Genomic DNA, 26193 nt, shown 5'->3' with positions numbered 1-26193 from the left:
GCCATTAAGCATTTGGCAGGTGATGAAGAGCTGAGAAATGAAAAGTAAATACACCAGGCCTGCAAGGAGGTGGGAAAAAAAAATTCACTTTCTGTCTCAGATGGTATAGTAAGAAGCTTTAGGCTTGGTTTGGAAAGAAAGAAACCTGTTCAGGGAAATGGGAGGTGAGTGGAGTATGCTCAGTCTGCCTAATGAATCATGTGCAAGGAGTGTCTCCTGAGCCCCAGGGACAGGAGTGCATTGGGTTTGGGCCACCATCATTGCACAAACAGAATGATAATACTTAAAATAAGAATGTGTTTAGTCCCCCTGGATGGTTTTGAGGGGCCCATTGGATTTATAATTTCTGAATATTTGAAGAGTGAAAACATACATGCACCCATTTGGGGTTCCCAGGTTTTGAGAGTTACCTTGATCTTTCTCTCCATAAGTATTCTCAGCAAAATTTAACTTTGGAGATATCTCAGCTTCTGTTTATTTATGTTTGAGAGTTAGGAGCAGAGCTGGCTGCAGAAAACACAGCTAGACTGATCCTTGTGCCCAGTGAAAAGGACTGGCAATGCCATAAATGCTGAATGGAGCTGCTACAAAATGATAGAGTTGGGGTTTTTTTACTTGCATGCAAATGTAAGTAGAATGTGACTTTTTGTCAAGGTTGCCTGTGGTAATGGTTTTCTTTCACAGCACTAATGAAAAATAGCAATTGAATGTGAGGACCTCTACCCATCCACACAACAGAGCTATAGCTTGTGCACCAGTTGAATGCTCACCTGGGGTTCATCTGCACTTTACCAGCAGTGGTATGAGAAACAGCTCCAGCCAGGCACTCACAGCTTTTTATTTCAGGAATGTCATTAGAATTTTTACTGCTTTCTAGTTTATTGCCCAGATCCACTGAAATTGGTTGGATCAAGTCCCAGAGGCTGGATTCCAAGGATGTTTCTCGTCCTTTGCCCAAAATGGAAATAAATGTGATGATGTGCCTTGTTTAGGCAGCTTTGCAGGAAGCAGGGGTATTGTGGGAAGCACTCCTGTGGTGCAGAATAGAAAGCTCAACCTCTCATGGCCAGGTAATTCCTGTCAGGTTGATTAGCCAAGTAAGACACAGAGTGACCCATTCCTGCTGCTGTTCCAGCAGCAGCACTGTCACCTGAAGAGCTCTGTCCTGCTTGGCACATAGGGATGCACTTTTGGGAGTACAAAGGGAAGAAGAGCTGCACTTCTGTGCCTCTAAAGCTGTTTTTTTCTCTTGCATGTAGGATCAGAGCCAATTCGTAGCAGAACGGGAAAAAGTGGAACTTCTACCCCCACTACTCCTGGCTCCACTGCCATCACTCCAGGGACACCACCAAGCTATGCCTCCCGTACCCCAGGCACTCCAGGGACACCCAGTTACTCCAGAACTCCCCACACTCCTGGGACCCCCAAATCTGCAATACTGGTACCTACTGAGAAAAAAGTTGCCATAATTCGCACTCCTCCTAAATCTCCAGCCACTCCAAAGCAGCTACGAGTTATTAATCAGCCTCTACCTGACCTCAAGAATGTCAGGTCCAAAATTGGGTCAACAGATAATATCAAATACCAGCCTAAAGGAGGGCAGGTAAGGATTCCACTCTTCATGTTCACCCATATGTTATTTACTCTTTTGTGTACACCTTTGTGGTAGGAGACATCTTGAGTTGCCTTATAAAGCTACTTGTGGTTCTCCAAATCCCTTGCTTGTTTAAGTGATGTTAAATGGCAAAGAAGAGGACAATCTTCAGAACTTAACTGTGCCTGCTGTAAGTCTTCCAGAGAAAAAGAACAGGATCATATTTTAAACAGTAAGATATCTCTAAGGTGTTGATCTGTTTTCATGGTAAATTACCACATTCAGTACTTTCCAGGATTTGCACAGTAGCCAGTTACTCATAAAGTCCAGGAGAAATGCCTCAGCAAAGGTACTTCTGCCTTTATTTTGACAGGTGTGATTATTTTGCATGGGAGCTCCACTCCATTTGCCATACCAGGTAGCAGATGTGGGTGTGCAGGGGCTCCAGCAAGATAAATTCAGACTGTGCTCCTGGATTAGCATTCCTCTTACAGGCCCAGCTGTTGGACTTAGGGCCTGAAACCAGCACCATGGTACCCTGTCCTCCTCCTCCTCTCTGTCACTCTCTCTGGACTCTAGCAATTATACAAGAACCAGGAGGCCACAGCAAATTGTGTTTCTTTGTAGACACCATGCCTAGACAGCTGAATGTCCTTAGCAGCTCTAAAGAACTGCTCAGAGTCTTTGAGCAGTGAAGGATGGCACAGGATGGCATTTCACTGCCATGGGCATTCCAGGGGAAATCTGCACATGACTGAAGCTAAAGCATTTTTTAGTTCCAGTGGTATGTAGCCACTGAGCTGTGGGTTGGGCAAAGAGAAGCTCACTAAAGTTTTCCTTCATGTCTCCTTTATGCCATAGTTGCTTAGTCTAGACAAGAGGTTTTAGGATAATTCTTTTCCAGTTTCTGCAGTTGAATTTTAGAGGGTCTGTGAGAGCAGCACATGAAAGCTAATGTCATTTCCTTGTGTCTGCTCAGTTCTTTAATGTCTGGTAGCAATATTACCCTGGCTGAAATGATCTGTTATCTGCTATTTTCTTTTAGTGATGATACATGAAACAAACAGAAAGCTTCTTGTTAACCTGAACTGGAAGTGCTGATAGCAACAGGAAAAACAGGCAGAGAAAAACCCAGCATATATCTGGGCAAGTTAAGTACATAAACATAACAGGCAAATCACTAAAGGAGTACAAATAGGCAGCCCAAAAGTGTCATTTTGAGACAGACTATGCTTTTACCAGTGGTATATTTGAGCCTGGCACAAGGACTTCTCTTAACTTTGAGCTGTTCTAGAGAAAGCTGCACTCTGAAACTGCCAGAGGCTGGCTTGCAAAACTGAAGAAGGTCTTGGGGATGTTTGAATGCTAAATAAATCAAGAGGTGCAGTGCTTCAGCCTGGAATTTTATCAAAAGCTCATCAGACAGCAAACTGATTTTCCTTCAACTCTGACTTGCCAGGCACAGAAACAAAGAAAAGGGGAGAAATCATTCCACCTGATGGGGGTTGTGTGAGTGTGAAAAGAATGCTTTTTGAGGGAGGAACAAGCTAACTTTGCACTGCATTAAGCTCCTCCTAGGAATAGAGAGTTTGAAACATGTCTTAATTGGTATTCTGCACTGGGGAGAAATGAGGCTTCTCTGCTCTGTGGTGCAGCCAGGAGGTGCTTGTCTGGTTTTCTCTTTCTGGTACAGTATGGTGAAATGGATCATCACTGGCAAAGCTCAGAGGAGACTTGCTCATAGGTATGTCTGCTGGGCTTCAGATGGATTTTCACACTGCATCAGCTGGGGAGGAAATGCTGTGCTTACAAAAGTAACCCATTTGCATCTGTTATTTCTCAGACAGCCCAAGGGAAGCATGGGGAGCTGGGAGAGGGTGTTGGAAATCTGTTTTAGATGCCAAGACTAATTTTTTTCTTGTGTTTTTTTGGTTCATATTTTTGGTTTTCCTTTTGAAATTCTGTCTATGGATGTGGTTGGTACCATATCAGAGTACAGAAGTGCACTAATTGAGTATTTTCATTCCTGGCAAGGCAGAGTATTTAGAATGCTTCATGGACCAGCAACGAAGGATAAAACTAACCTAGATTTCTCTTAATTTTATCTTAAAATGCATACCTAAAATCTCAGCCACAGGCAAGAACTTCAGTGGATGTGAAGCAGCAGAGCATCATCAAAGTGAATGGAGCTGCACAAACTAGAATTACATGCATGAGCTTTAAAATGCCACTAATTATAGTGACAGGCAGGCACCTTGTAAGAAGTAAGGTGACACATAGAAAAAAGAAATATCTAAGTTATGCTGAAGAATGAAATGTTCCGTGAAGGTTTTTAGGAAGATTAAGGAAGAACTTCACCATCTTCCTAAATTGTAGAAAACAAAATGCAATTAGTAATGAGTCAGAAAGTTTGAACAAATTGATGACACCACTATTCAGTAGATGCTTTCCAAAAACCACAGAAATGTTTGCAAGGAGAATAGGCTTGTTCATTAGGTGATAAAATGGACTGGCACTGGTAAGACATCTCAGAGGTGGGCAGATGAAGAGGCTTGAATGGCTATCTTAGCTTCAAAATCAGTTTGGATTAATGATGAATTGATTTTTTTTGCCTTGTCTTCTTTTATATATTCTCTGTGTTTTTACACATAAATTTTGTCTTGATTTGAAAAGACAGATGTCTCCTAAGGAAGGCAGGAGCCTCTCTTGAAATGTGAAATGTAAACGCCTTCCCTCCAAATTATTATAATTTTTGAGATTAAGGGGCTCTTGGGCAACAATATGGGAGTAGGAATAACAGTTCTTTATAAAGAAAAATAAAAATGCAGTAACACAAAACAACACTGAGAGAGTCAGAACAGGCCCCGACCCCCTGTGGGTCAGGGTGGTGGCACAGTCCCATTCCATGGTGGCTCAGCCCTCCTGCAGTGCCAGCTGTGGTTCTGCTGGAGCAGGGATCCTGCACAAGGGGGGAATTTTCCTCTGAAGCTCCAGGGCTGCTGGAGATGGGCCTGGGCTCCCTCTGGGAATGCAGGGGAGGAGAAAGCTGCTCCTCTGGGAATGCAGGGGAGGAGAAAGCTGCTCCTCTGGGAATGCAGTGGAGCAGAAAGCTGTTCCTCTGGGAATGCAGTGGGCAGAGGCTGCTGTGCTGTTCCAAACCTCAGATTGTATCCAGGTAGGAATGCTTGGCTCCTCCCCTGGGCAGAGCATCTCCCAGTGGGATGATGGAATTTTATCAGCCATGCAGGGACACTCACTGGCCATGAACAGCAGAGATCTCCTGGAGGGAGGATGGCTGTGGCAGAGATAAAGAGCACTTCCCCACCTGGTTCTAACAGGTGGCCCAATTAACAGAAGATGGCTGCCCCACCTGGTTCCAACAGATAGCCACAGAATGCACACCCCCAGACACATCTTGCATTTCCAACCTAAGACAATTTGTAGCTCTGTATCCTATTATTGTATTTGTAGCTTATCTCCAGTACTTTTCCTGACTCTACCCAATAAGCAGAAAGACAAAACACATTCCAAAGGTTCCAAGCTGGGGATCTGAGGCTCCTGTCCTATTTTGGTTCTTCCTGGGAACTGAGGTTGAGACCAGCTCTTCCAGACATATTTTTATAAACAGTTTAGTCCCTATCTAGAGGAGGAGGAATTTGAAAAAAGAGTTGGACTGTGGAATTACCTCACCAGTTATGCTTCTAACTTGGGATTCTTGTCATATATGCTAATTTGTAAACCCTATTAAAAATGTATACACATTATGCTGTGTGTACAACTTTGGTGTTTTCCACCTGGTGAATTGTGCACCTATGGATCCTTACAAAGGTAACCCCTTTTTATCTCCCTAACTGTGTCTGGCTCCTGATTTTAGGACCAATGAAAAGGCATCAGGATGGGAGGGGAGATTCACCCCCAGCACACACCCCAGACCCCCATCATCATGATTTATAACCCTGTCTGCAGAGATCTGTGGGCTTCTGGCATGTTTCCTGCCTCAGTGACAGCGTGCCAGGGTACAGTCAGTACAGACACAGACTGGTCTGGTTTGTGCACCAGAGCTGAGCACCTCCTGCAGAAAGGGAGATCAAAAGTTCTCAGTTAACTTCCCCTCGAGGTGGCATCTTATAGTTCCTCCCCATTCTGCATGTCTTTGCGCCACTTTATGAACATTCATGACTGCCCAAAATCTGCAAGTCTGTAAGTTATGTACTGTTAGTGCAATGGCTGCTGAAGAGTGTCTAAAAAGTTGGTAGAGAGCAAGGCTTCATAAAAAGTGCAGTCTGAGCTGTTGCTGGATCCCCTCTCCTTCAAGCACACCATGTTCTTTTTCTCCAGTCCATTGTAACAACATAGGTGAATGAAAACCATTTAGGCCCAAGTTAAGAGGATGTTCTTGCACAGGTCAGTGATGAACATAAATGACCATTTAGGGCCAAATTTGGTGCCTTCCCCAGCCAGAGGCACCTGAGGCAGCTGTACAGGGAGGTGTGGATTGTCAGGGAGCATGGCTGCTGTTCCATGATGGAGCTGAGAGACTGGGAGGCAATTGTTTTCACACTGTTGGCTTCACTCATTGGAATAAGTCTGTGTATTTGTCAACTCAACAATTCAGAACTGTAAAATAAATTAATCTCTGTCAGTCTGCTCTTGCTTTCTTTGTATGTTCCCAAGTCTGGGGATTTACAAGATATTTGAAGGGATTTGTTCTGCACTGAAAATTAGAAATTAATTCACCGCTTGTTAATTGCAGATCTACAAATGTGAAGAGAAATTAGGAGTTTCAGGTACACCTTCAAAAATCTGTCACAGCTCAAACCTGTAATTTTTAAGTTTATGAAATTTAGAATTTTAGCTGAAAATTGCAGATTGGACTGAAATAACATCTTGCAGCTCCAGTGTTCAGGCTGCACTTGTTTAAAGGAAGGCTTGCCTGAGTACAGTCTGTACAGTTAAGCCTTGAATTATTCTGGATAAAAAGCTAGATGTTCTTCCTGACTCATATTTTAGAAAAATTAAGCAATCACTGCCAGCCTCTAGCAAGTTTCAGAAGGGCTTTTTTGAGGAAAGGTGTTTGGTTGCTAGAACTGAGCAGAGAATTAGGACAGAGTAACATCACTGCAGTACCTAACCCATCTGTAAAATGTGCACCCTGCCTGTGAGGCAAACTGTGAACCACAATCAGGAGGCTCCCAAGCAGTCCCATGGGCTCCAGCCACTAAGAGAACTTCTACCCACTGCAGCAGCCATATGTCTCTCGGATTTTGTAGGCAGTGAGCAGCACTGCCCTGATTTCTGCCACTCAGATGCTCAGTCTAGGGCTGGAGGTGCCACTTTCTGGAGGATTCAGTATCTTTCCACCAGCTACAGTTGGCAGTTTAAGCAGCCAGTTCCAATTCTTAGCTGGCTAATGTTAGAAGAGTCAAATCCCAGCTGTGATGGTACCATGTGGTGTTGTTCTCTCATTAATAACTATGGGAAGAAGCTGTATTTTTTTTTTCTAGAGTAGATTGACATTACCCGGATGTAAATTCCTGAGGAAGTCTGAGTTATCCCAGCAGCAAGCTCAGCAAAGGAGGTGTTTCCACCTGAGCTCTAAGTAGCCTAAACTTTGAGAAATAAAATGAGAAAGGTTGTTGTTTTGGGAATAATGATCAGGGAATACATAATCTGGATCTAATCCATAGTCTGGATTATGGATCTAATCCATAATCTGGATTAGATCTGTTTCATTATATAATAGTGTTCCATTTTGCATGGAAAGGTTAGAAAAAATTGTTTTGGTAGACAGGAAGGGCAAGAAAGAAAAGAATAGATGGTTTTAGATTGGAAATTTGGATTTGAACAATAAAATGCTAAGGGAAATATTTGCTGAATGTTGGGAAAGCCAGCTTGCATGAAGAGATGACTGCAAGGTATTTTTGAACTTGAACTGAATAACCTAATTGTCCCCATTATGCTGGAGTAAAGAAATTCCAAAGGTAGTGGCTCAAAACTCATTTCTTCTCAAAGACACAGAAACTGATTTGGAAACTGACACCTGATGCTCAACACTAGATATTTGAAGCTAATAGTACTCTTCCCCTGAGTAGCAACTGTTGTGTCAAAAATTTAAGTGTTGAATTCTGAATTTTAGCAAATCTGTTAGTTTGGTTGTTGTTGGGTTGTTGTTGTTGTTAAAGGAAGTACTAAACCAAAGATTTTGTGTTTTAGGTGAATTAATTACACTCCCAGGATTTTTTTTTATTTAGTGTGCATCTTCAATACTTTTTTACAATTATATTGATAGTTTCCCAGCTTTATTGAGGAGTGTGATTGCAGAACATGCTACAGTTCATCTGACAGGGATCTTGCACTTCCTTGAACTCCCTGTTAAATTCACTGTTGACTATTGACTGTAAGCTCTTTGGCATGGAAACTGATTGTTTAATTTTGTACTTGTAGCATAATTATGCAGACCCTCTGAGTATTTGTCCACAGACCTTTCCTCCCCTGATTGGTAGGGACATGCCTTGTTCAGCAAGGCCATCCTGTTAATTACTTTAACACAGTGATGTGAGGATAGGTATAGAGAAGCTTGTCAACCAGCCTCTCTTGTCCTGTGCAAGGATTCAAGACTTGGCTGATGACAATATTATCTGCTCAGTGTCTGCCTCTCAGTATGTTTTTAAAAGTCAGAAATGACTGTGCCTTGTTCACCCTTTACTAAGAGCAGGGTGAGAATGGGACATTATTTTGCCTATGTCCAGCACAGCCTTTTTTGAATATCACTAGATTCTGGCTGACAGCCTTGCTGGTGTGTGTGTATCCTCTCATTCCAGGAGTGCAAAGGCTGAACATCATCACAAGCCTTGTCTGTAGGTGTGGCAAATCTGAGGCACAGTCTTTCTCTTCAAGGACTTTACTAGGCCAAATAAATACCCTCTGTCTCACTTTCCTCTCCCTGTAGCCTCTGGCAGGAGCAGGAAGTCTGGTATCATCTGTCCTTGGCAGCAGATAAATTTGGAAGCACTTTGAACTCTCTCTTGATTCTAATCAGTTTTTAAACTTAACCTTGCTTCCTGTGCAAGATCAATTCTTGTCTCACTTAAATACCTGTGTTAACCTAGAGATCAAACACTGAAAGAATGTCTGGTTCCTGGGATATAGCTTAGTCAAAGTGCTGTGGTAAATAGAAGGAAGCTTTCCTTTTTGATAAGCTGTTAGGAGTCTGGAAGCTTTTCCTAGTATTACAGTTCCACAGCATGTTCAAACAGCCAAGTAGAGCCAAGCTAAAGTATTTTTAATGCTTTAGGCAGTATTTGTGGCAGAGCTTCTCAGAGGCCCTAATTGCAAAGCAGGGAGAACATAAGCCATCATTTCCTTGGAAAAAATATTTAGAGCCTTTAATATCATCAGCATCACAATTTTTGTTCTTCAGATATCTTTTTCAGTGTATACAAATGTAGTATACCATAGAAGGAAAGCTGTTTGTTGACTCTCTGCCCAGATGTTGGTAAGTTAGGGGCTTTTCCTCTTGTGAAAAGCAGCTGAACTGAATTATTCTAGGCAGCAATGGAATCTAATTCCTTCTCTTGCATAAGCAGCTTTTGGACATTGGTGTTGTCTTTAGCAGTGAACTAAACTGCTAAACACAACTGAACTAAATTCTTTTAGGCATTTATCTGCCTTCCTCTTAGTGTTCCTACAAATTTCTGCTCCTCACGAACACAGTGGTGTAGTACTGGCAGAGGAGGACCTGCAAACTGTTGTACAGGGAATCTTTGAAATCCAACTCATATTCTGCTTTACAGGAGGCATGTATCTGACTGGAAGATTCACAGATACTGTGTCTCATAGCCTGTCTGCTTCTTCTTGTACCAGCAAGCTTAACCCAAAACTATTCCCTGTGCTCTAGTGTAGAAGCTTCCCTTAGACCTCCAGCTGCTCTGATTGCCAGTCAGGCCACTGAAGGAGTAGGAAGGGAACCAGTTAACTGGGCTGAGTGCAGAGCAATATAGGCCTCATCTAAATCAACTCTTGAGAAAAACACCTTCTGCACTTGTCTTCCCTGCAGGCTATGCATCATAAATGCTCCCCATTGCCCAGAGCTCTCACAGGCAGCATTCCAGCTGCATGGGTGGGTGTTGGAGTGCACTCTCCCAGCCTGCTGGGAGCTCTCTGGAAGCAGTGGGAGTCACTGGGGCCATGCTGTGTGCATGCTGGCACACAGTCTGCCTTGGGCTTCAGTTCTGGACCACTGCTGAGGAGTCAGCAGAAGACAGAGTGAGGGGAAAGCCTGTCAGACATCCAGGGCTTCAGACAGAAGCCAGTTTTCTCATGGGCAACATGGTTTTATAGAATAAACATTGCATTGTCTGTAAGGCTTTAATTTTCCTCCATGGTTTAATTACATATAATTATGACAAGTGCAGAGGAACCTCTGCTTCATCTTAATCCAGATACTGACTTCCAGGCCCTTCCCAGCATACCTGGGCAAACCAGTATCACATCAGAAGAGAAGGTACCCACTTCATTCTAGCAGGTCAGAACAGGGGTTACAAGGGATTCTGTCATGACATCTTATCTTGTTGGGATTTCTAGAGAGTGGGGATAAAAAGCAGCCCTGTTTCTGCCACAGACTTCGATTTTGCCACACACAAAGTGTTTCCTTTCCTGAATGAGAGCATGAGCGGGCTTGATCTTTCATTTAACTTGCAGCACAACTGAAGTGCATATATGTGCATCCCTACCACACCTCCACCCACACACAAGATGTACATACACATTTGGAACACAGAGAACCTTCCTGGTGACTCATTGTGTTTGTGCTGCCTCTGTTGCAGACAGCTGCATCATCTAATTCCTTTCATCAAATGCCATCATGAAAGTTTGCCATTTTCTTGTAGCTGTGCTCCCTCACGTGGCAATTCCTTGCTCTGATAGTTGAAGATTTCCCTCCAGATGCCAGCTTCAAATGTTTCATAGTCAGTTTGCAAGCCAAAGTTTCTTCTTTGTTTGCAAGCCAAATTTCTCTTTAGTCTGAATGGTTTCTGTCCCTTTCTGGTAAGCTCCCTCTCCTGATTGCAGTGATTCCTCAAACAAAACTGCTCCTGCAGTCACACTGGCTGGCTGGCAGTCTCAGCCTTTCTCAACTCATTTGGAACTTGTTGGACAATTTCAGCCAGTGCTGGCAAAGGAGCAGTGGTGAGAAATACAGAAGGTCCCTCTACACAGAGTATGAAGTAGGGACTCAGCATAACACCATCACTGGGGTAAAGGCAGTGAACTCAGCCCTTCTCCACAATCAGGGACAGCAAACACTTGGCTGGTTGTGTATTATACTGCCTGTTGGCCCAGTCCAGCAGACTTGGGAGAAAGCGTGGGACAAAATGCTGGCTGGTAGGGATAGGGCTTTCTGGAGTATACAGGATGGATGAATTAAGCAGTTCAAGCCCTTATTTACAGGAAACAAAACCCTGTTCATTTGTGGAACATTAGTTATAGAGGGTGGTTATGATTTAAATATGTGCAGGGATACTGCTATATCCCAGGAAAGGGAGAAACAGATCATCAGGGAAAACCTGAATCAGTTCAGTTCCTTCCTGTGCCAGATGAGCAGCAGAATGCATGCATGTCCCTCAGCTCTCTCCTGCCCTCAGCACAGGACACAAATGATGCATAGGTCTTCTGCTGGCCCTGCTGCACAGGGGCACATTTCACCCAGTGAGATGGAGAGATAATTGAGATTATTGGTTCTTTATATATCTGCTAGCTGGGTCCATGGGCCATGAGACTCATGAACTGTCAGATTTCTGAGTGCAAATCAGCCTTTAAGCACTTGATCAAAGGCACTCTCTCAACTTTTCACCTTGCTTTGGCTCCATTTTAAGCTACAGGCCTGGAGTGCAGAGGTCTTGCCATGACCCCTAAGTCAGCATTTTCAGAGCAGATGAATCCCTGTGGCCATAGCTAAGAAGTGCTGCTGATCCATCATTGAGAGATGTGCTCAGAAAGTGCCAGGAAGGCTTTCCTTCTGTTTTGCCCAATTGTGTCTAGCCAGAAGCTGTCTGAGAGTCAGATCTGAATACATGTCTGATGTGTGGTTCTGTAACTGATGTGACATGTGTCTCATATAGTACTGGGGTACATTTTTAAACAAACATCATATTGAAAGAAAGCACAAGCATGAAATTCCAAAGGCATTTGCTTTCATGTTTCAGTGTATGTTGGTTTATTTGGACAGATAAGCAGATGGGAGGGGGAAAGATAGAAATCAGTTTGGCTATTGAAGATGCCCTTCTGAAGGTGACCTACCAGTTGTGTGGGGTTGGCTGGTGCTGTCATCATTGGTGGGTTGAAATACTTCAGGATTTCAGCCTGTGCCTGTGCTGGCTGGATTTGGGATTTCTGCATCAAAGGCTAGAGTGCTGAGCTGTGGGAAGGTGGGTTCCCATCTTCTTGTGGCCAGTTCAGTAGAAATACTGAATATCCCTCAATAGACCCTAGGACAGGCTGTCCAAAGACCAGGCCCAGTCCAAGCAAGCATGGAGTTCTTTAATTTTTTCAGGGAAAAGCCACCTCTCATACCTCCCAGTATAGAACTTTCCCCGTTGTAGCTCACCAGCACTTTGTGAGGTAGAAAAAGAGCAGCGCAATGTATTTACAGATGCTGTGTGAACATACGAAGAGATTGACAGGGTTTATTTTCTCACATTTCAATACAAGTGTCAGAAGAAGGAGTCACTGTAGGAGGCAAATTACCCTGGTTTCCTTGTCCTGCACCCCCAACTGAGTGTGTGTATAGTATGTGTAAGTTACCTCCAATTCCTTTTAGGTTAGGATTTTAAACAAGAAGATCGATTTTAGCGATATTCAGTCCCGGTGTGGTTCCAGAGATAACATCAAACATTCTGCAGGGGGAGGAAATGTAAGTAGTATGGACACCCTGGGAACAGGCACTTCCACTGTGGTGAAGCACCTCACACAGGCAGAAGCCTCTGTCTCCCTTCCTCTGAGCACTGCTTTCCTTCTTGCTGCTGTTTCACATGTGAGTTTGTCTGGTAGTCCCGTGAGCCCTGTGTTTGCGGTGGTGGTCTCCTGATCTCTCCCCACAGAGCACAAAACATTTTCAGAACTTGGACAGGGAAAGGAAATTATAAAAGAAGGGTTATCTCTAAGTGATAAAAGAAGGTTTATCTCTAAATGATAAAATAAAGGTTATCTCTAAATGCCCAAGTGAAAGTGCAGTCTGAGCCAAAATAGTTCAGTGCCTTTCTTTCATGGGAGGAGCCCAAGAAAGTAATTTCCAGAAAGAGACTGCAGCACACAGTGAGACTCCAGCCTCCCCACTGGGCATTTTCTGTGCACCAGTTCTTCCTCAGCTAAGCTTTCGGTTATGTGCATTCAGCAGAGGGGAAGAAGAAAAATAAAACAGGAGGACAAAGAAAGCTCAGAGAAGAGGGTGTGATCAGCCAGCATGCTGAGTGCTGATGTCACAGAATCATTCCAGTATAAGAAACTGAGGTGGCCCAGGGTTTGACCAGACACCTGCTGGTTTTATTGGGCACACTGGAGTAGCAAGGTGGCTACGGCTGCCCTGCTGGAAATGATCACCCCTCAGATGGAAGAGCTGATGCTGTGGGCATGTCTGATCCAGGCAGGGTCAATACAGCAGCCAGTGCTGGCCTAAGCCACTGGTGAGCAAGCCAGTGGCATTGCAGTTACCCTGGAGCTCCTGGCTGGCTGTGATTTGGGGCTTGCCAGCTCAGTGCCTGTGGGCCACATCTTGGAGTTACTTGGGAGTGTCACTCTGTGGCTGTTCCCAAGCTGGGCTCAGCACAGCCACGGCAAGGTGGCAGCAGGAGGAGGGAGGGTGCCTGACCTGCTGCTCTGCAGTGAGCACTGAGCCAGCTGGCTGAACCTCAGCCTGCTCAGGTACAGCTGCAGGAGGCACATGTGTATATTACTCAGACTCTGCATAGTGGATTGACAGGAAATGGATACCATATATAGATGCAGAAAAATAAAAAACAGATGGTAGAGAAAAAAGCAGTCACCAAAATATCCTGGTTGCCAGGATGCGTAATCGAGACAGAAGCAAATGGGATGGGTCCTGCTGTGTGCAGGGCTCTGGAGCACCCACTCTGAAAGGAGGAGGCTCAGAAACATTTTAGAAAGAACCCACAAGCTGATCTCCTTCATCTTCCTCTTCATTTTGCTAATATTAAAGCTTAACCCAGCTTTGTCATCTCCCTAGGTGGGAGATTTCCTCTTTTGTGGCATGGTCTGTGTTCTACTAACCATTTCTCCTTTTCCAGTGGTTTATAGAAGCCTCTCACTCTTTCTCTGCAGAGCTTGGCTTTTAACATAATTTTTTATTTTATTCTTTTCATTCCTGTAATTTTTGTATGTGTGCACTTTTGACAGGTACAAATTGTAACCAAGAAGATTGACTTGAGTCATGTGACTTCTAAGTGTGGCTCACTCAAGAATATCCACCACAAACCAGGTACTGTAGGAATTTATGGGTTGTGGGACTAAGCAAGAACCCAATACTGTTATTTGAGCTCAGAATCATGGATAATACTGTTCTCTTTTACAGTCAAAGAGAAAATAAATACTCTTTAGTAATAAAAATACATTAAATTACTTAACTAAATATATAAAGACATAAAGGTATGAGACCACCTAGTTTAGGGAGGTGATGAAAAAATACTGCCAAAGGATGGTGCTCTGGCATAAGATTGAAATATAGGCTGAAGTCTGAAGTCAGTGAAATACTTAAGCATGTGCTTAAATCCCATGAAAACCAGTAGGAATGCAGCACCTGCTTACAGTTTAAATATATGTTGAAGATTTTATATGTTACTGAACATGCAGAGCATCATTCTGTGCTTCTCAAAAGTCATTAGATCTCAACTAAAAGGGAGATAGTGGGACCTGAAGCATGAATGCACTCGTTTTCTCCTGCGCCATTTCAATTTCCTAATCTGTGTTTCCTTTTCCTCCGTAGGAGGTGGGCGTGTGAAAATTGAGAGTGTGAAACTGGATTTCAAAGAAAAAGCTCAGGCTAAAGTTGGTTCACTGGAAAATGCCCACCATGTACCTGGTGGTGGTAACGTCAAGGTAAAGGAACAGCTGTCAGAAAAGGTTCCCACTGTGCCCCTGGCCCAGTGAAATCACTAGAGCTCTAAATTCAGTGCTGGCTCTGAATTGAGTAGGAAACATCTGTCTGTCCTCTTTCAAGCACACTCATGTACCAATTTGTTCCCTTGGAAATTTGGAATGACCCATCTTGCACCTGCATCTAAGCTGAGAGTGAAAAGTTGTGTAGTTTGTGCACTGTCTTTTCCCCCTAAAGACAAACCTTGTTTGGGACTGAGGGACAGCACAGGTATGATCTGAGAGGAGGACTCCATTGTGAAACAGGAGGAAAACATCCTGAAAGTAAGATCACTCCCACAAAACATTTGAAAATACAGATTTTGAAAACAAATTATAGTGTCCATGTAATGCTTATGAAATTTGTTCAGCTAAGAACTTCTCTTTAAAGCATCCATCAGAGGCAGAAATGGTAAGAGAATGTAACATAGTATGCCAGTAGCTATTAAACAGGGTGATAAATTCAATTTTCTAAGGAGGAAAGAAGCTTAGATCCTTCTAATAGTTTTTTAAAATAAGCAAAATGATGCCCAAATGATGATGTATAATGAGGTAATTTAGTGAACATATGATGTGTGAAATTCTTTCTTTTCCTGGAGCAGATTGACAGCCAGAAGCTGAACTTCAGAGAGCACGCCAAGGCCCGTGTTGACCACGGGGCTGAGATCATCACGCAGTCACCGGGCAGGTCCAGCATGGCCTCGCCACGCAGACTCAGCAACGTCTCATCCTCTGGAAGCATCAACCTGCTTGAATCACCCCAGCTTGCTACCCTTGCTGAAGATGTCACAGCAGCCCTTGCCAAGCAGGGGTTATGAATTTGCTCATTTTGCATTGTATGAAGTAATAATATTTAGGCATGAGCTCTTGGCAGGAATGGGCTCAGAGCAGGTGTCACGTTCATTCTTTACCATGTCTAAAACTAAGTTACATCCCAAGACTTGTAGTTACCATACAGTTTAAAAGAAAAAAACAGAAAAAAAAATTCCATAGATGCAGAAATTGGCCTGACCTCCATTTACAACAGGAAGACACTGGCTTTATATGGGTATACAGCGGTATGTTACATTGGACAATTATTGTTGCTCTGCTCTGTCTTGCATGGAGTACTGTAGTATGATAAAAATGCATTTTTACCTTTCATGTGCCTGAAGGCCATCCACCTCTTTCTGAAGAGCCTTGTTAATATCCCAAGTTGCTCATTTCACAGTTCTTTTGATAGATGGGGAAATAAAAAAGAAAAGTTGCCCATTGTAAGTTATTACAGGTTAAATTAACGGTCTGCTTACCGGAAGGAAGGGCATATAGGGAAATTCAACTTTAATTAAAAAAAAATGTTACTTTGTATAAATGAGTAGAACAAAAGTTGAATTAAGTTATTAACATTTTTTGAACCTGGTTAATTATGTCAGTGTATAGCTGAAAAGCCAATAAATTATTTAAATAATAACTGAAAATACTAGCTGAAAACATTTGAATCGTGCTTTGGGAAGTGACGTAAAAAAGCTGCTGAAAGCGAGCACTCATACCCCAACAGACTTGTGTCTGATTAGAAAAGTTGGGTAAGCAGCTAGATTTGTGTGCATACCACCAGTTCCACATTCTTTCCGTCTGTTTGATACAGTATTATAGATATATATATTTCTCTGTGGCCATTTGTGATACGCCCTCCTCATATACTTGAATATTCTACTTCTTTATTCACAGTATCTGTGTCTCTTGCACCCTTTGGTGTTGCAATTTTAGGTATGTAAAAGTAGATGTTAGCAGGGGGTTTTTTCCCTATTCATAAGAATACATTTAAAAAAGATGAAAATTGTAGCATGAAGTTGCTTTCTGTAACAACTAAAAGCCGTGACCCTGTTTTAGTGACAGATGCAAGTCTATTCTGTGATGCTAGAAAAAGGATTCCTTCCTTCTTCCCTTCCTTTCTTCACAAAGAAATTATTTTTGTGGGGTCCAGATGTTTGTCAAAGAGTCTCCAAAGAAGGCTGAGTTTGGACTACGGATTTTTAAAAAATCCACAATAGTTTGGTTCTTTCTTTCGTTCTTTCCTTTCTCTCTTTCTTTCTTTCTTTCTCTCTTTCCTTTCTTTCTTTCCTTTCTCTTTCCCTCCCGTCCTTCCTCATCTTTTTCTTCATTCCCATAGTAACAATGAATGTTTGATTTATTGTTTTTCTTTTGCTAAAGTTGAAACACAGAAAAAATATTAAGATGTTGTTTCCACTCCGTTAGTGATGTCTCACATGTACACTCAGGCACTCAGATAACAGTGATAATCATAGCAGAGATTCCTGTAAATTACAATACATGAATAAATAAAGATCAGCTCCCTAGACTGGTTGTCATAGAGATTCATCAATTAAATAGGTCATCTTAAAATCTGAGCAAAGTGGGATTATATTGACTATAAAAAGTGTAAGAAAAAATGTGCATGAAAGATAAAAGGCAGATGCACAACCAACAGATCTAGTGGAGTTACCTGAGAGAACACTGGTGATGGGGATAATCCTCAGCAGCAGATCATCACCTGCTGGTGTCCTATGTACATGAGACATTAAGGAACGAGCAGTTTACATTCTTGCAGATTTTTTTATCTTTTCCTTTTGAAACCTCCTAACTGAACTTTGCACTGTCAGTTGAGCTATACTTGATGTATGTATTAGGTTAATGATGTGGTTTGGAAACTTTCGATCTGTTCTTTTTCCTTCTTAATTTTCATGTGTGTGTGTGTTGGGGTTTGGTCTGAAAAGACTCACAGAGATTTTTATGTCTGTGGAGATTCTAAAAATTAATGGCACAGGATTCCCCATCATTACATTCAGGTAGTAATGCAGTTACTGGTCAGGAAATATTCAGTGGGCCAAAGTGGGGTTTTGGCTAAGCTGCTACAGCAGTACAAACACAAAACAGAGTGGTTAAATCTCTCAAACTTCTAAATATGAACTTCTGACAGCCCCACACATGGCATTTCAGCTCTGCAAAAAGCTTTTTCACACAACAGAGTACCTAACACTGTAAGTCAGTTGTTTCATATAAAAGACAGTGAGTTTAGAACCATCCCAAGTGCAATTGGAGGATTCTGATTTCTGCCTTGTATTTGTTACACTTCTGCTTAAAGTAATCCTAAGAATTCACATGGAAACAGTGTCAAGTGAGGTGCAATAAAATCTTCTTCCCATTTTTTCAGAAAAACAACAGACAGAAAGGAAAACTGACAGTATTTGTATCACTTTGCTCTGATTATGCTATCAATTAATATAAATTAGCTTTGCAGTGGTTTTTCTTTCTATGCCTTTTGCCAGTGTAGGGGAAAAACTTGGTACTACTGAACCTCTGCTCTCTGAACCCGAGCAGCATCTCATGGAAACAGTGTTAACCTGAGACTCAAGTGTTTTTATTCTGCTTTTAAAATTGGCATACTCTAGAAAATAAGGCTTAGTTAATCCACCTATGAGTCCAAAGTTAGAGTGTGTAACACACCAAGTCATTTATTTCATGCATTAAAATGAGCTTTCTTGTTTTGACTGAAGCAAAGACCTTTGTAATCATTATCATCTTTCCATAGAAAGAATCCTAGAATGCTGTGGAGTTAGATAAAAAGAAATTAAGAGTTTTGTGCTTTTGAATAATAATTAAAAAAACCAAGTTATGTTACATGACTCTAGATGTTCACTGAAAAGCTCATATTAATCTTAACTTTCTCAAGAAGAGTGTTCGTTTTAAAAGCAACAGTTTGTAAATATGTAATGCCCACTAAAGAAGATAGAGCCAGCTTCCTGGAAACTGCATCTGTTGTGTTTCTTTTCCACAGGCATGTTGAGCCAGCAGGTTTGTTGGGTGCCTGAGACCCAATTGTGTAACAAAGCAGAAGTAATCCAGACAAAAGGAATGGTGAAACCTGGTTTGGGTACCTAGGGGAGCACCCCAAATTTAATAATCCATCGGGTTGTAGAGATTAAAGAGTGCTTCTGCCTCATCTGCAGAGTTCTGTTTCTATGTAACCACAAGCTGAAACAAATCAAAGTTGAGCAAACCTCTGTCCAGCAAGAGTAAAGGAAAAACTCAACCTGATGAGGAAAATTATGAGCCCACAAGGGCAATATATATTTTCACTGTACAGCAGTAAATGGAATTAATTATTCAGCCCTCTGCTATGGTACAGTCGTAACCTCATCATGACTGCTCTGTTTGCCTAAATACATGACTCAAAGGGAGTCAAAAGGCAGCCTGTGTTGGCTACCACATGAGCAGAAGTTTTTTCCATGCTGGAATAAATACTGTTTGAAACCCAAGTATATGTCCCTTCAAAGGCAAATGCCTTGAAGAGTAGATCACATTAGCTGTGAAAATCAGTGCTGGTAGATTTCTAGCCTAGGTGTCTGTGAGTTCACTCACTAGTCAGATTGCTAAAGCAACTCCCTCTGCAACTCCAGCAATTCCCACTGCAGGAAGGTAAATTAGTTTCACACTGGGAAAAGTCAAGCGTATAAAAGCCACTTCAACTTTAGCAAAGAGAAAAAGCCAACAAGTAAACATGCTGTTTGCTGGGATATCAAGGAATACAGTCTGCTGTTACAAACCTGTGTTTTTTCTGATAATTCTAGAGCCTGTTACCATAAAAGAGGCATTTCTTGAATGGCTGGTGGTAGGTAGTTCATGTTTTTCAATCCAATTTGCAATTGTATTTGTTGCTGTATAGTGATTGTTTTGCAAAATAAACTCGCTTGTCATCTAATTGCATGTGTTACCTTCCTGTGTTTGTGATCCAGCTCCTCCTGACTCAAGCCCTGCACATCCAGCACTTGCTGGTATGACCCTCAGTCTGCCCAGAAGCAGTCACAGCAGATCCAGTTGTATTGTTCAGCCAATCCCTTTCACTTTTACACAAAAGGATCCGTTTTTATGGCTTGCACCCTCTTCTGCAGGTCAGTATTTCCCTACTGGATGCAAATTTCTTCTCTGAGAGGGTGATTCGACATTGGAAGTGGCTGCCAGGGAGGTAGTGCAGTCACTGTCCCTGAAGGTGTTTAAGGACAGCCTGGACGTAGCACTTGTTGCCACAGCCTGGTTGACAAGGTGGTGTAGGTTCATAGTGTTGGTTGGACTTGATAATTTCAGAGGTCTTGAGATGATCTACCAACCAAACTGGCCTTGTGATTCTGTGGTCAGGACATGTGATCGAGGTCCCTGGATCAGGGATCCCTGAGAGCCCTTGCACAACAGGGAAATGGTGGTCCTGGGCTGCCAATGTGGTGTGGCCACACACCGGCCTTCAGGCTCCTTGTACACCATAGAAATGGCAGCCCCGGGCTGCCAATGTAGCAAAGCCACACACTGGCCCTCAGGGCCCTTGTACACCAGGGAAATGGCGGCCCCAGGCTGCCCGTATGGCACGGCCTTACACTGGCCCTCAGGGCCCTTGTACACTAGCTCCGGGCTGCCAATGTGTCACAGTCACACACCGGCCCTCAGGCCCTTGTACACCAGGGAAATGGTGGCCTCAGGCCACTCATGTGGCACAGCCATACACCGGCCCTCAGGGCCGTTGTACATGAGGGAAACGGCTGCCAGTGTGGCACAGCCACACACTGGCCCTCAGGGCCCTTGTACACCAGGGAAATGGCTGCCAATGTGGCACAGCCACACACCGGCCCTCAGGATCCTTGTACACCAGGGAAATGGCTGCCAATGTGGCACGGCCACACACCGGCCCTCAGGGCCGTTGTACATGAGGGAAATGGCTGCCAATGTGGCACAGCCACACACCGGCCCTCAGACTCCTTGTACAGCAGGGAAATGGCGGCCCCGGGCTGCCAATGTGGCTTGGCCACATACCAGCCCTCAGAGCCCTTGTACACCAGGGAAATGGCAGCCCCTGGCTGCCAATGTGGTGTGGCCACACACCGGCCCTCAGGGCCCTTGTACAGCAGGGAAATGGCAGCCCCAGGCTGCCAATGTGGCACAGCCCTCGGGGCCCTTCTACACCAGCAAAATGGCGGCCCTGGCCTGCCCATGTGGCACAGCCATACACTGGCCCTCAGGCTCCTTGTACAGCAGGGAAATGGCTGCCAATGTGTCACAGCCACACACCGGCCCTCAGGCTCCTTGTACACAAAGAAAATGGTGGCCCCGGGCTGCCAATGTGGCTTGGCCACACACCAGCCCTCAGGGCCCTTGTACACCAGGGTAATGGCAGCCCCGGGCTGCCTGTCTGTTGTGGCCTCCTTCACCCACCCGCCCCACAGATCCCCTCAAGCCATCTGGGCACAGCAGGAGCACATGGACAGTGCCAGGGTGGTGAAGGTGACAGGAGCTGGGGCATGGGGATGAGCTTTTGGATCTGTCTTGGAAACTAACCAGGAAACAGCATAGACTTTGAGGGGTGCTTGGAGTGTGTCATCATGGATCCGGGGCGGATGCTCAGCACCAGCCTGAACTCCGGCCCCGGAGAGTGCGGCTCTGTGCTCTGGGTGGAACGGAGAAATCACAAATCAGTTTGGAAGGGACCTGTCCCTGATAAGTCGCAGCTGTACTAATTCCCAAAGAAAAGCAGCCTTGCCCTTAATGGGTTGCAGCTGTGACTAATAAGTGTGATAAAGGGGTGGGTTGGGCCACCAGGGAGAGCCTTGACAAAGAGGAGCCCTAAGGAAGAAGAAATAATCCAGAGAGACACAAAGAAGAACAAAACAAGGGAGAGAGTTGCTGCTGTAGAAGACCTGCTGTGAGGTCAGCCTGGGTCTGGTAGAGTTCAAGCTGCTGTTGGAGCCTGCAGTCACAGCTGAGCCAGGTAAAAGCCTGTGGTCAGAGGCAGCAGGAAACACTTGCAGTCATATTCCAGCAGGAATGGGCAGCAGTCAGGGTCTGTCAGAGAAGCCAACAGCAGGAGTTTGCTGTTGTCAGAGTCAGGATGGCTAAGCTGTAAAGGAAAGTAAAGCAGGACCCTTTTCATGTTGTTAGATGAGAGTCAAATACAGGCGAGTAGTGCTTTAAGTATCCCAAACCTTCAGCAAGCTGGACTTCACACACAATGCTGCAATGTCCTTAAGTAAATGTTGTCAAATGACCTGGAGGAATGATCAAGTGCCATTAGTTATCCAATGGCAGCACCCTCCTAAGCATGCTTAGGTACAAGGCAGAACTAATGCATCATCTCTCTGTGGAAAGGGAAAGCATTAAGAAGCTAAGAACAAAAGGGTAAATAATGATTTGAGTATTCACAGCTAGAGCAATGGTTGAGGACAGCTGGTAAGAACCTGTTTGTCCCTTTCAAAGTGAATAAGGAAGAGATGATATTTCTGTGATTGTTGAGTCTTATTAACAGCATGTGGTAGGTGATCTATTTCATCATTTTACTAGTAGATTGTGGTGATGGAGTGGAGGTACACAGTTTGTGGTAATTGGGAGTGGGGCTGTGGCTGAGCCTCATCCCCAATTGGTCACAGCTGTGAGAAGCAGGTGAGCAGCATTGAAGGTAATGAGACACATGGCACTGACCAACCACCAAAGGGAACAGAGGGCACACAGGTGCAGTGCATCAACAGGAGGGGATAAAAGGCTGGGCTGAAGGACAAGGGCAGATGCCTGAAGCCTTCTGAAGAGGTGAGGTGTTACTCTGTGTGGGTTGAATGTTTCTGAAATTGTGTGATGATACTCTGTGTATTGTGTTTGTAAACAACTGTGACCTGTGCTGAGACGTTGGAGCATTGAGATGAGTAGAACTTGTGAACAAAATCTTGATTACCTACTTGTTATTGAAAGGGAGGAATCCTGCTGCAATGCTTGTTAGAGGTACAGAGCATCTGTCCATCCTGTGCCTGTCTCAGCTCCTGGGGTGTTCCTTGTACAGGAGGAGGGCAGAAGGTGAGACATGGATAAGAGGCAGAGGGCTTTCCACCTAGAGCTGTTTAGCCATGCAGAAGTCCCAGCTGCTGGGATTGTAAAACAGCGTGGCTTTGGTAGAGAGATTCCCAAACCTGGTTTTGTGTCAGCATTCTTGCTATGGACAGAGAAGCATGCTGGAGAGGAGGTGCTCAGCTCTCTCTGAGGAACAGAGAGGACGGCATGTTTGGTGACTCAGTGGCTCAAGAGAGCTACACTTCCTTCTCTAGGAAGAAGATAAAAAATGTTGGGTGGGGCAGGCTTTGAGGGGAGGAGGTTTGTTGCCTTTTTGCCCCAAAAGAAGCAAAGGTTTTTCATCTACTACCAGAGCATGGTGAGTCCTGAGCAAGGGATGATAATCTGATTGTGAAAACTGAGTTGTTTTTTTTTTTCTTTTCCCCCAGTCTTGTCCAGATAATCCCTCCAGGGCATCTCCAGGATTTTGTTCCCTCCCATCCTGTCCTATCTAGCTATGCCTGTAGTGCATGGAACTGAAGTAAAATGTCTATGTGAATCTGTTTTGTTGCTTGAACATTATGCAAAGGCAGTAATTTTCTGTGTGAGGTGTGGAGGGCTTTTGCTTCTGCTCTGTTTTGAGGCAGAATTCCCAGATGTACGAGCGCTGTGGTACTCTACTGGCTCTACCTAAATGTGGCTGAGGGATTAAATATCTAACTGTTCTTGTGGAATCTTATCCAGCTGAACTGCAGTCCACTCCTGCCTGAATTCATGCAGCAACAGCAGCAAAATATGTCATTTTAGGGAATCCTTGTAGTTTTATTTATCCTTGTCTCTGAGCACAGTTGTTGTTTGAGCAGGGCTAGCTAGAAGACCTGTGAAGGAGACTTCTGAATAACCTTAGTAGAAATGTTTAAAAAGCACTTAAAGAAAAAACAGGGCTTTCCTAGGCTTCTCACAATTTTTACATTCCTTCTCCCTGACAGACCCATATGGGAAAGGGTAGAAAGAGTGACATCTGTCAGTGCTGATCTTCTGTGACTGCTTGTCCCTAGAGAGAAAGGGTTTTCCTTCATGATGGGTCTGCTCAGCCAGGACAGAAGCCTGCTGGCAGCCAGTGGAAGAGTAAGATCTCGAGGATGTACGCAAATAAATGTTTTTTTCCCTGCATTTAGGAATTCTTCGCAGCTTTGCTCTTGGAAAGGCTGCTGCACAACAGAATGGCTTGACATGCTCTTGAGAGGCTGGATTCTGCACACAGAGTTCAGATAAATAAGATGTGAATTCTTAGGAGTGTGTACAGCAGGGATTGATTAGGAGTGGGAACTTGGAGAGCATAACCATGGAAACAAGTGCAAGGCAGTGAGGTTTGAGCAGCTCCCTGCTCTGAGCACTCCTGTGTGGGGTGGGGGCTTCAAGCTCAGGTTCTGCTCTGTGTCCCCACTCTGTGCTATCCTGCCAGCCCTGACTGGTTCTGGATCAAGGCTAAAATCCTGCTGTGCTGGATTGTAAACAACTGTCTGATGAATAAAGGAGTGATCAAGCAGAATCCTGTGATCTGGAGGCATGTCAGACTCCTCTTGCCTGCAGTGAGAGAGGAAATGGCTGGTTAGTGTCATGGGCATCTTCTGTGACTAAGCAGTTGGCATGGGCTAGGAGTTGCAGTCATGCAGAGCTTTCTCCGCTTTTCCCTCACCTGCTTTGGCTTTTTGCAGTAGTCTTGATCATTTTGAAGAGACTTTTTGCAGTAGTCTTGATCTTTTTGCAGGCAGACTGACCTGTGTTTCTGTGCCAGCCCAAGGTGCTAGTGTAGCCTAGAGAACAGAGCACAGGTGAATTTTCAGGACACTGCTGTTGTCCTACTATGATGGCCTCTCTGAAGATTCTATTTTTTTCCTCTCTCTCCCAACTGTAAGGGAAGGCAAGGGGCTCATTTACAGGACTTTGCCTTTGTAGCATCCGCTGTAGCGTTAGTATTTAGGTGTGGTCAAATGCTAACTGCAAATCTGAAAGTCTTTGCTGCCAGCAGAAATTCAGTATAGAGATAAATAAAATCTTCCAGATGCTAAAATTTCTTCTTCTCTTACACATGCAATTAATTGTACTCACAGAGATACAGATTGCTTCAGCTTTGTGGTGGTAGGCATTGTCTCCAAAACAAGGTGAGAACAAAACTTGTCTCTAGCAACTGTCAAACTTAATGTAAAGTACCTTTGCCACGTCCTGGGTTTAGTGCTGGTCATGGCCTGTCTGGGTTTGAGATCTGCCTCTTTATGCCTGCAGTTCTTGTGACAGAGCCAGCTGTTGATAATGCTTCCTTTGCTCTCTGATTTGTTTTGCATCAGAACTTTAAACCTCTGTACAAATAAAGGGATTTATGTGCCTTTTGTGACTGGCTGAACAGCAACATGCTGCACTCAAATGGCAAGCTTGACTAGAACTGCAGTTCTATTTCCAATTACAACAAAGTAATGATAAACAAAATTCCAACAAATGATTTAATTTCCCCTCAGTGCTGGGCTGTGTAACTTCCACTTGCAAATGGCTTATGACTGGCTATGCACAGAGAGAGTAAGGAAAATAATCCTGAACTTCAAAGCTATTTGTTTCCTCTAAAGAGTCTTCATATAAGCAACCAAATGTCACTTTTTTTTTCTGTGAAAACTGTTTGGGGTGAATTTGCATTGGTCTTTCATTTTATTCTATTAATTATTTGTTGTAGTATACTATCCTCTTACATTCTTAGGTAGAGAAGGAGACCTAATCTGATAGTGCCTGAGAAATATTTCTAGCAAACCTGACTCCAACAAGTGCTTGTATTAGTCAAATCAGTCTGGCGTCTAAATGGAAGCACCAGTAAATCTGCTTTGACTCTTCCCATCCTCTCCATCTCTGCCTCAGCTCTTTGGTGTAAGAAAAATCTGTGGAATAACTACCCCAAAATTCCTTTGTTCCCGCCACCTGTTGGATTAGGCCCTTTTCTGACCCAGAGATGGGGTAATGGAGAGAGATTTAAAAACTTTTATTCTATTTTCAGTCTCATGTGAAGAGTGAGAATGCAGATGTTAAATTCACTCCATCACAATTAGAAGCCAACTATTTCTTAATTACAGTACATGATAAGCGTTTCTTGGCCTATTAGCTTTAGCTATGCCATGCTGTAAATGCCTTAAACCATCTAATCATCTGGAATTACCTCTTGTGGGTCATGATACAATGCATCTTTGATAGTTCTATTTCTCCAAAGTATCAAGTCTTATTTGCAAGGTCATCCTTTGAAACTTGTTTCTAGTTTCATTTGCCTCAGCAATGTCTGTCCCATTCCGTGGCATTTCTAGGTCGGCATTCCTTACCTCAAAGTTTGCATAGAGATGCACACATTATGTGAGCTTTCTTTCCGGCTCCACAAACCCATTTCCCGCAATCACCGACCTGCACTTTCAGGGGGGGCTTGTGCCTTGCTTCCCTTCTCAGCCCATTTGGGAAGGAAGAAGAGCAGATAGGAAGGGGGATAGAGGGAGGGAGGGTCTCTCCCGGCTCGGCAGGCTCTGGGATGCTCCGGGAATGCCTCTCTCTGTCGGGGCTGCCCTGTTGCTGTGCGGGAAGTTTGGCGGGCG

General features: G+C 43.8%; 1 protein-coding gene across 29 annotated transcripts in view; it reads left to right on the top strand.

Moving 5' to 3' along the window:
- The window catches only part of MAP2 (microtubule associated protein 2), a 217984-nt gene extending 198509 nt beyond the window's left edge, over positions 1 to 19475 (top strand). For 15 of the 29 annotated variants that reach the window (XM_059476085.1, XM_059476080.1, XM_059476084.1 and 12 more), the window contains 5 exons: positions 1260 to 1603; positions 12411 to 12503; positions 14003 to 14084; positions 14589 to 14701; positions 15340 to 19475. In XM_059476085.1, the coding sequence (XP_059332068.1) occupies positions 1260 to 1603; positions 12411 to 12503; positions 14003 to 14084; positions 14589 to 14701; positions 15340 to 15555 (848 nt within the window). In that variant the 3' untranslated portion in view covers positions 15556 to 19475. The remainder of the gene's footprint in view (positions 1 to 1259; positions 1604 to 12410; positions 12504 to 14002; positions 14085 to 14588; positions 14702 to 15339) is intronic. The other 14 variants (XM_059476094.1, XM_059476093.1, XM_059476097.1 and 11 more) reach the window with 1 other exon arrangement.
- The last annotated feature ends 6718 nt before the right edge of the window (positions 19476 to 26193 follow it).

Source organism: Ammospiza nelsoni, chromosome 7 (genome assembly GCF_027579445.1).
Source record: "Ammospiza nelsoni isolate bAmmNel1 chromosome 7, bAmmNel1.pri, whole genome shotgun sequence".
NCBI classification, from domain to species: Eukaryota; Metazoa; Chordata; class Aves; order Passeriformes; family Passerellidae; genus Ammospiza; species Ammospiza nelsoni.
Note: the sequence above shows the minus strand (reverse complement) of the source record. Positions and strands in the feature narration are given on the sequence as shown.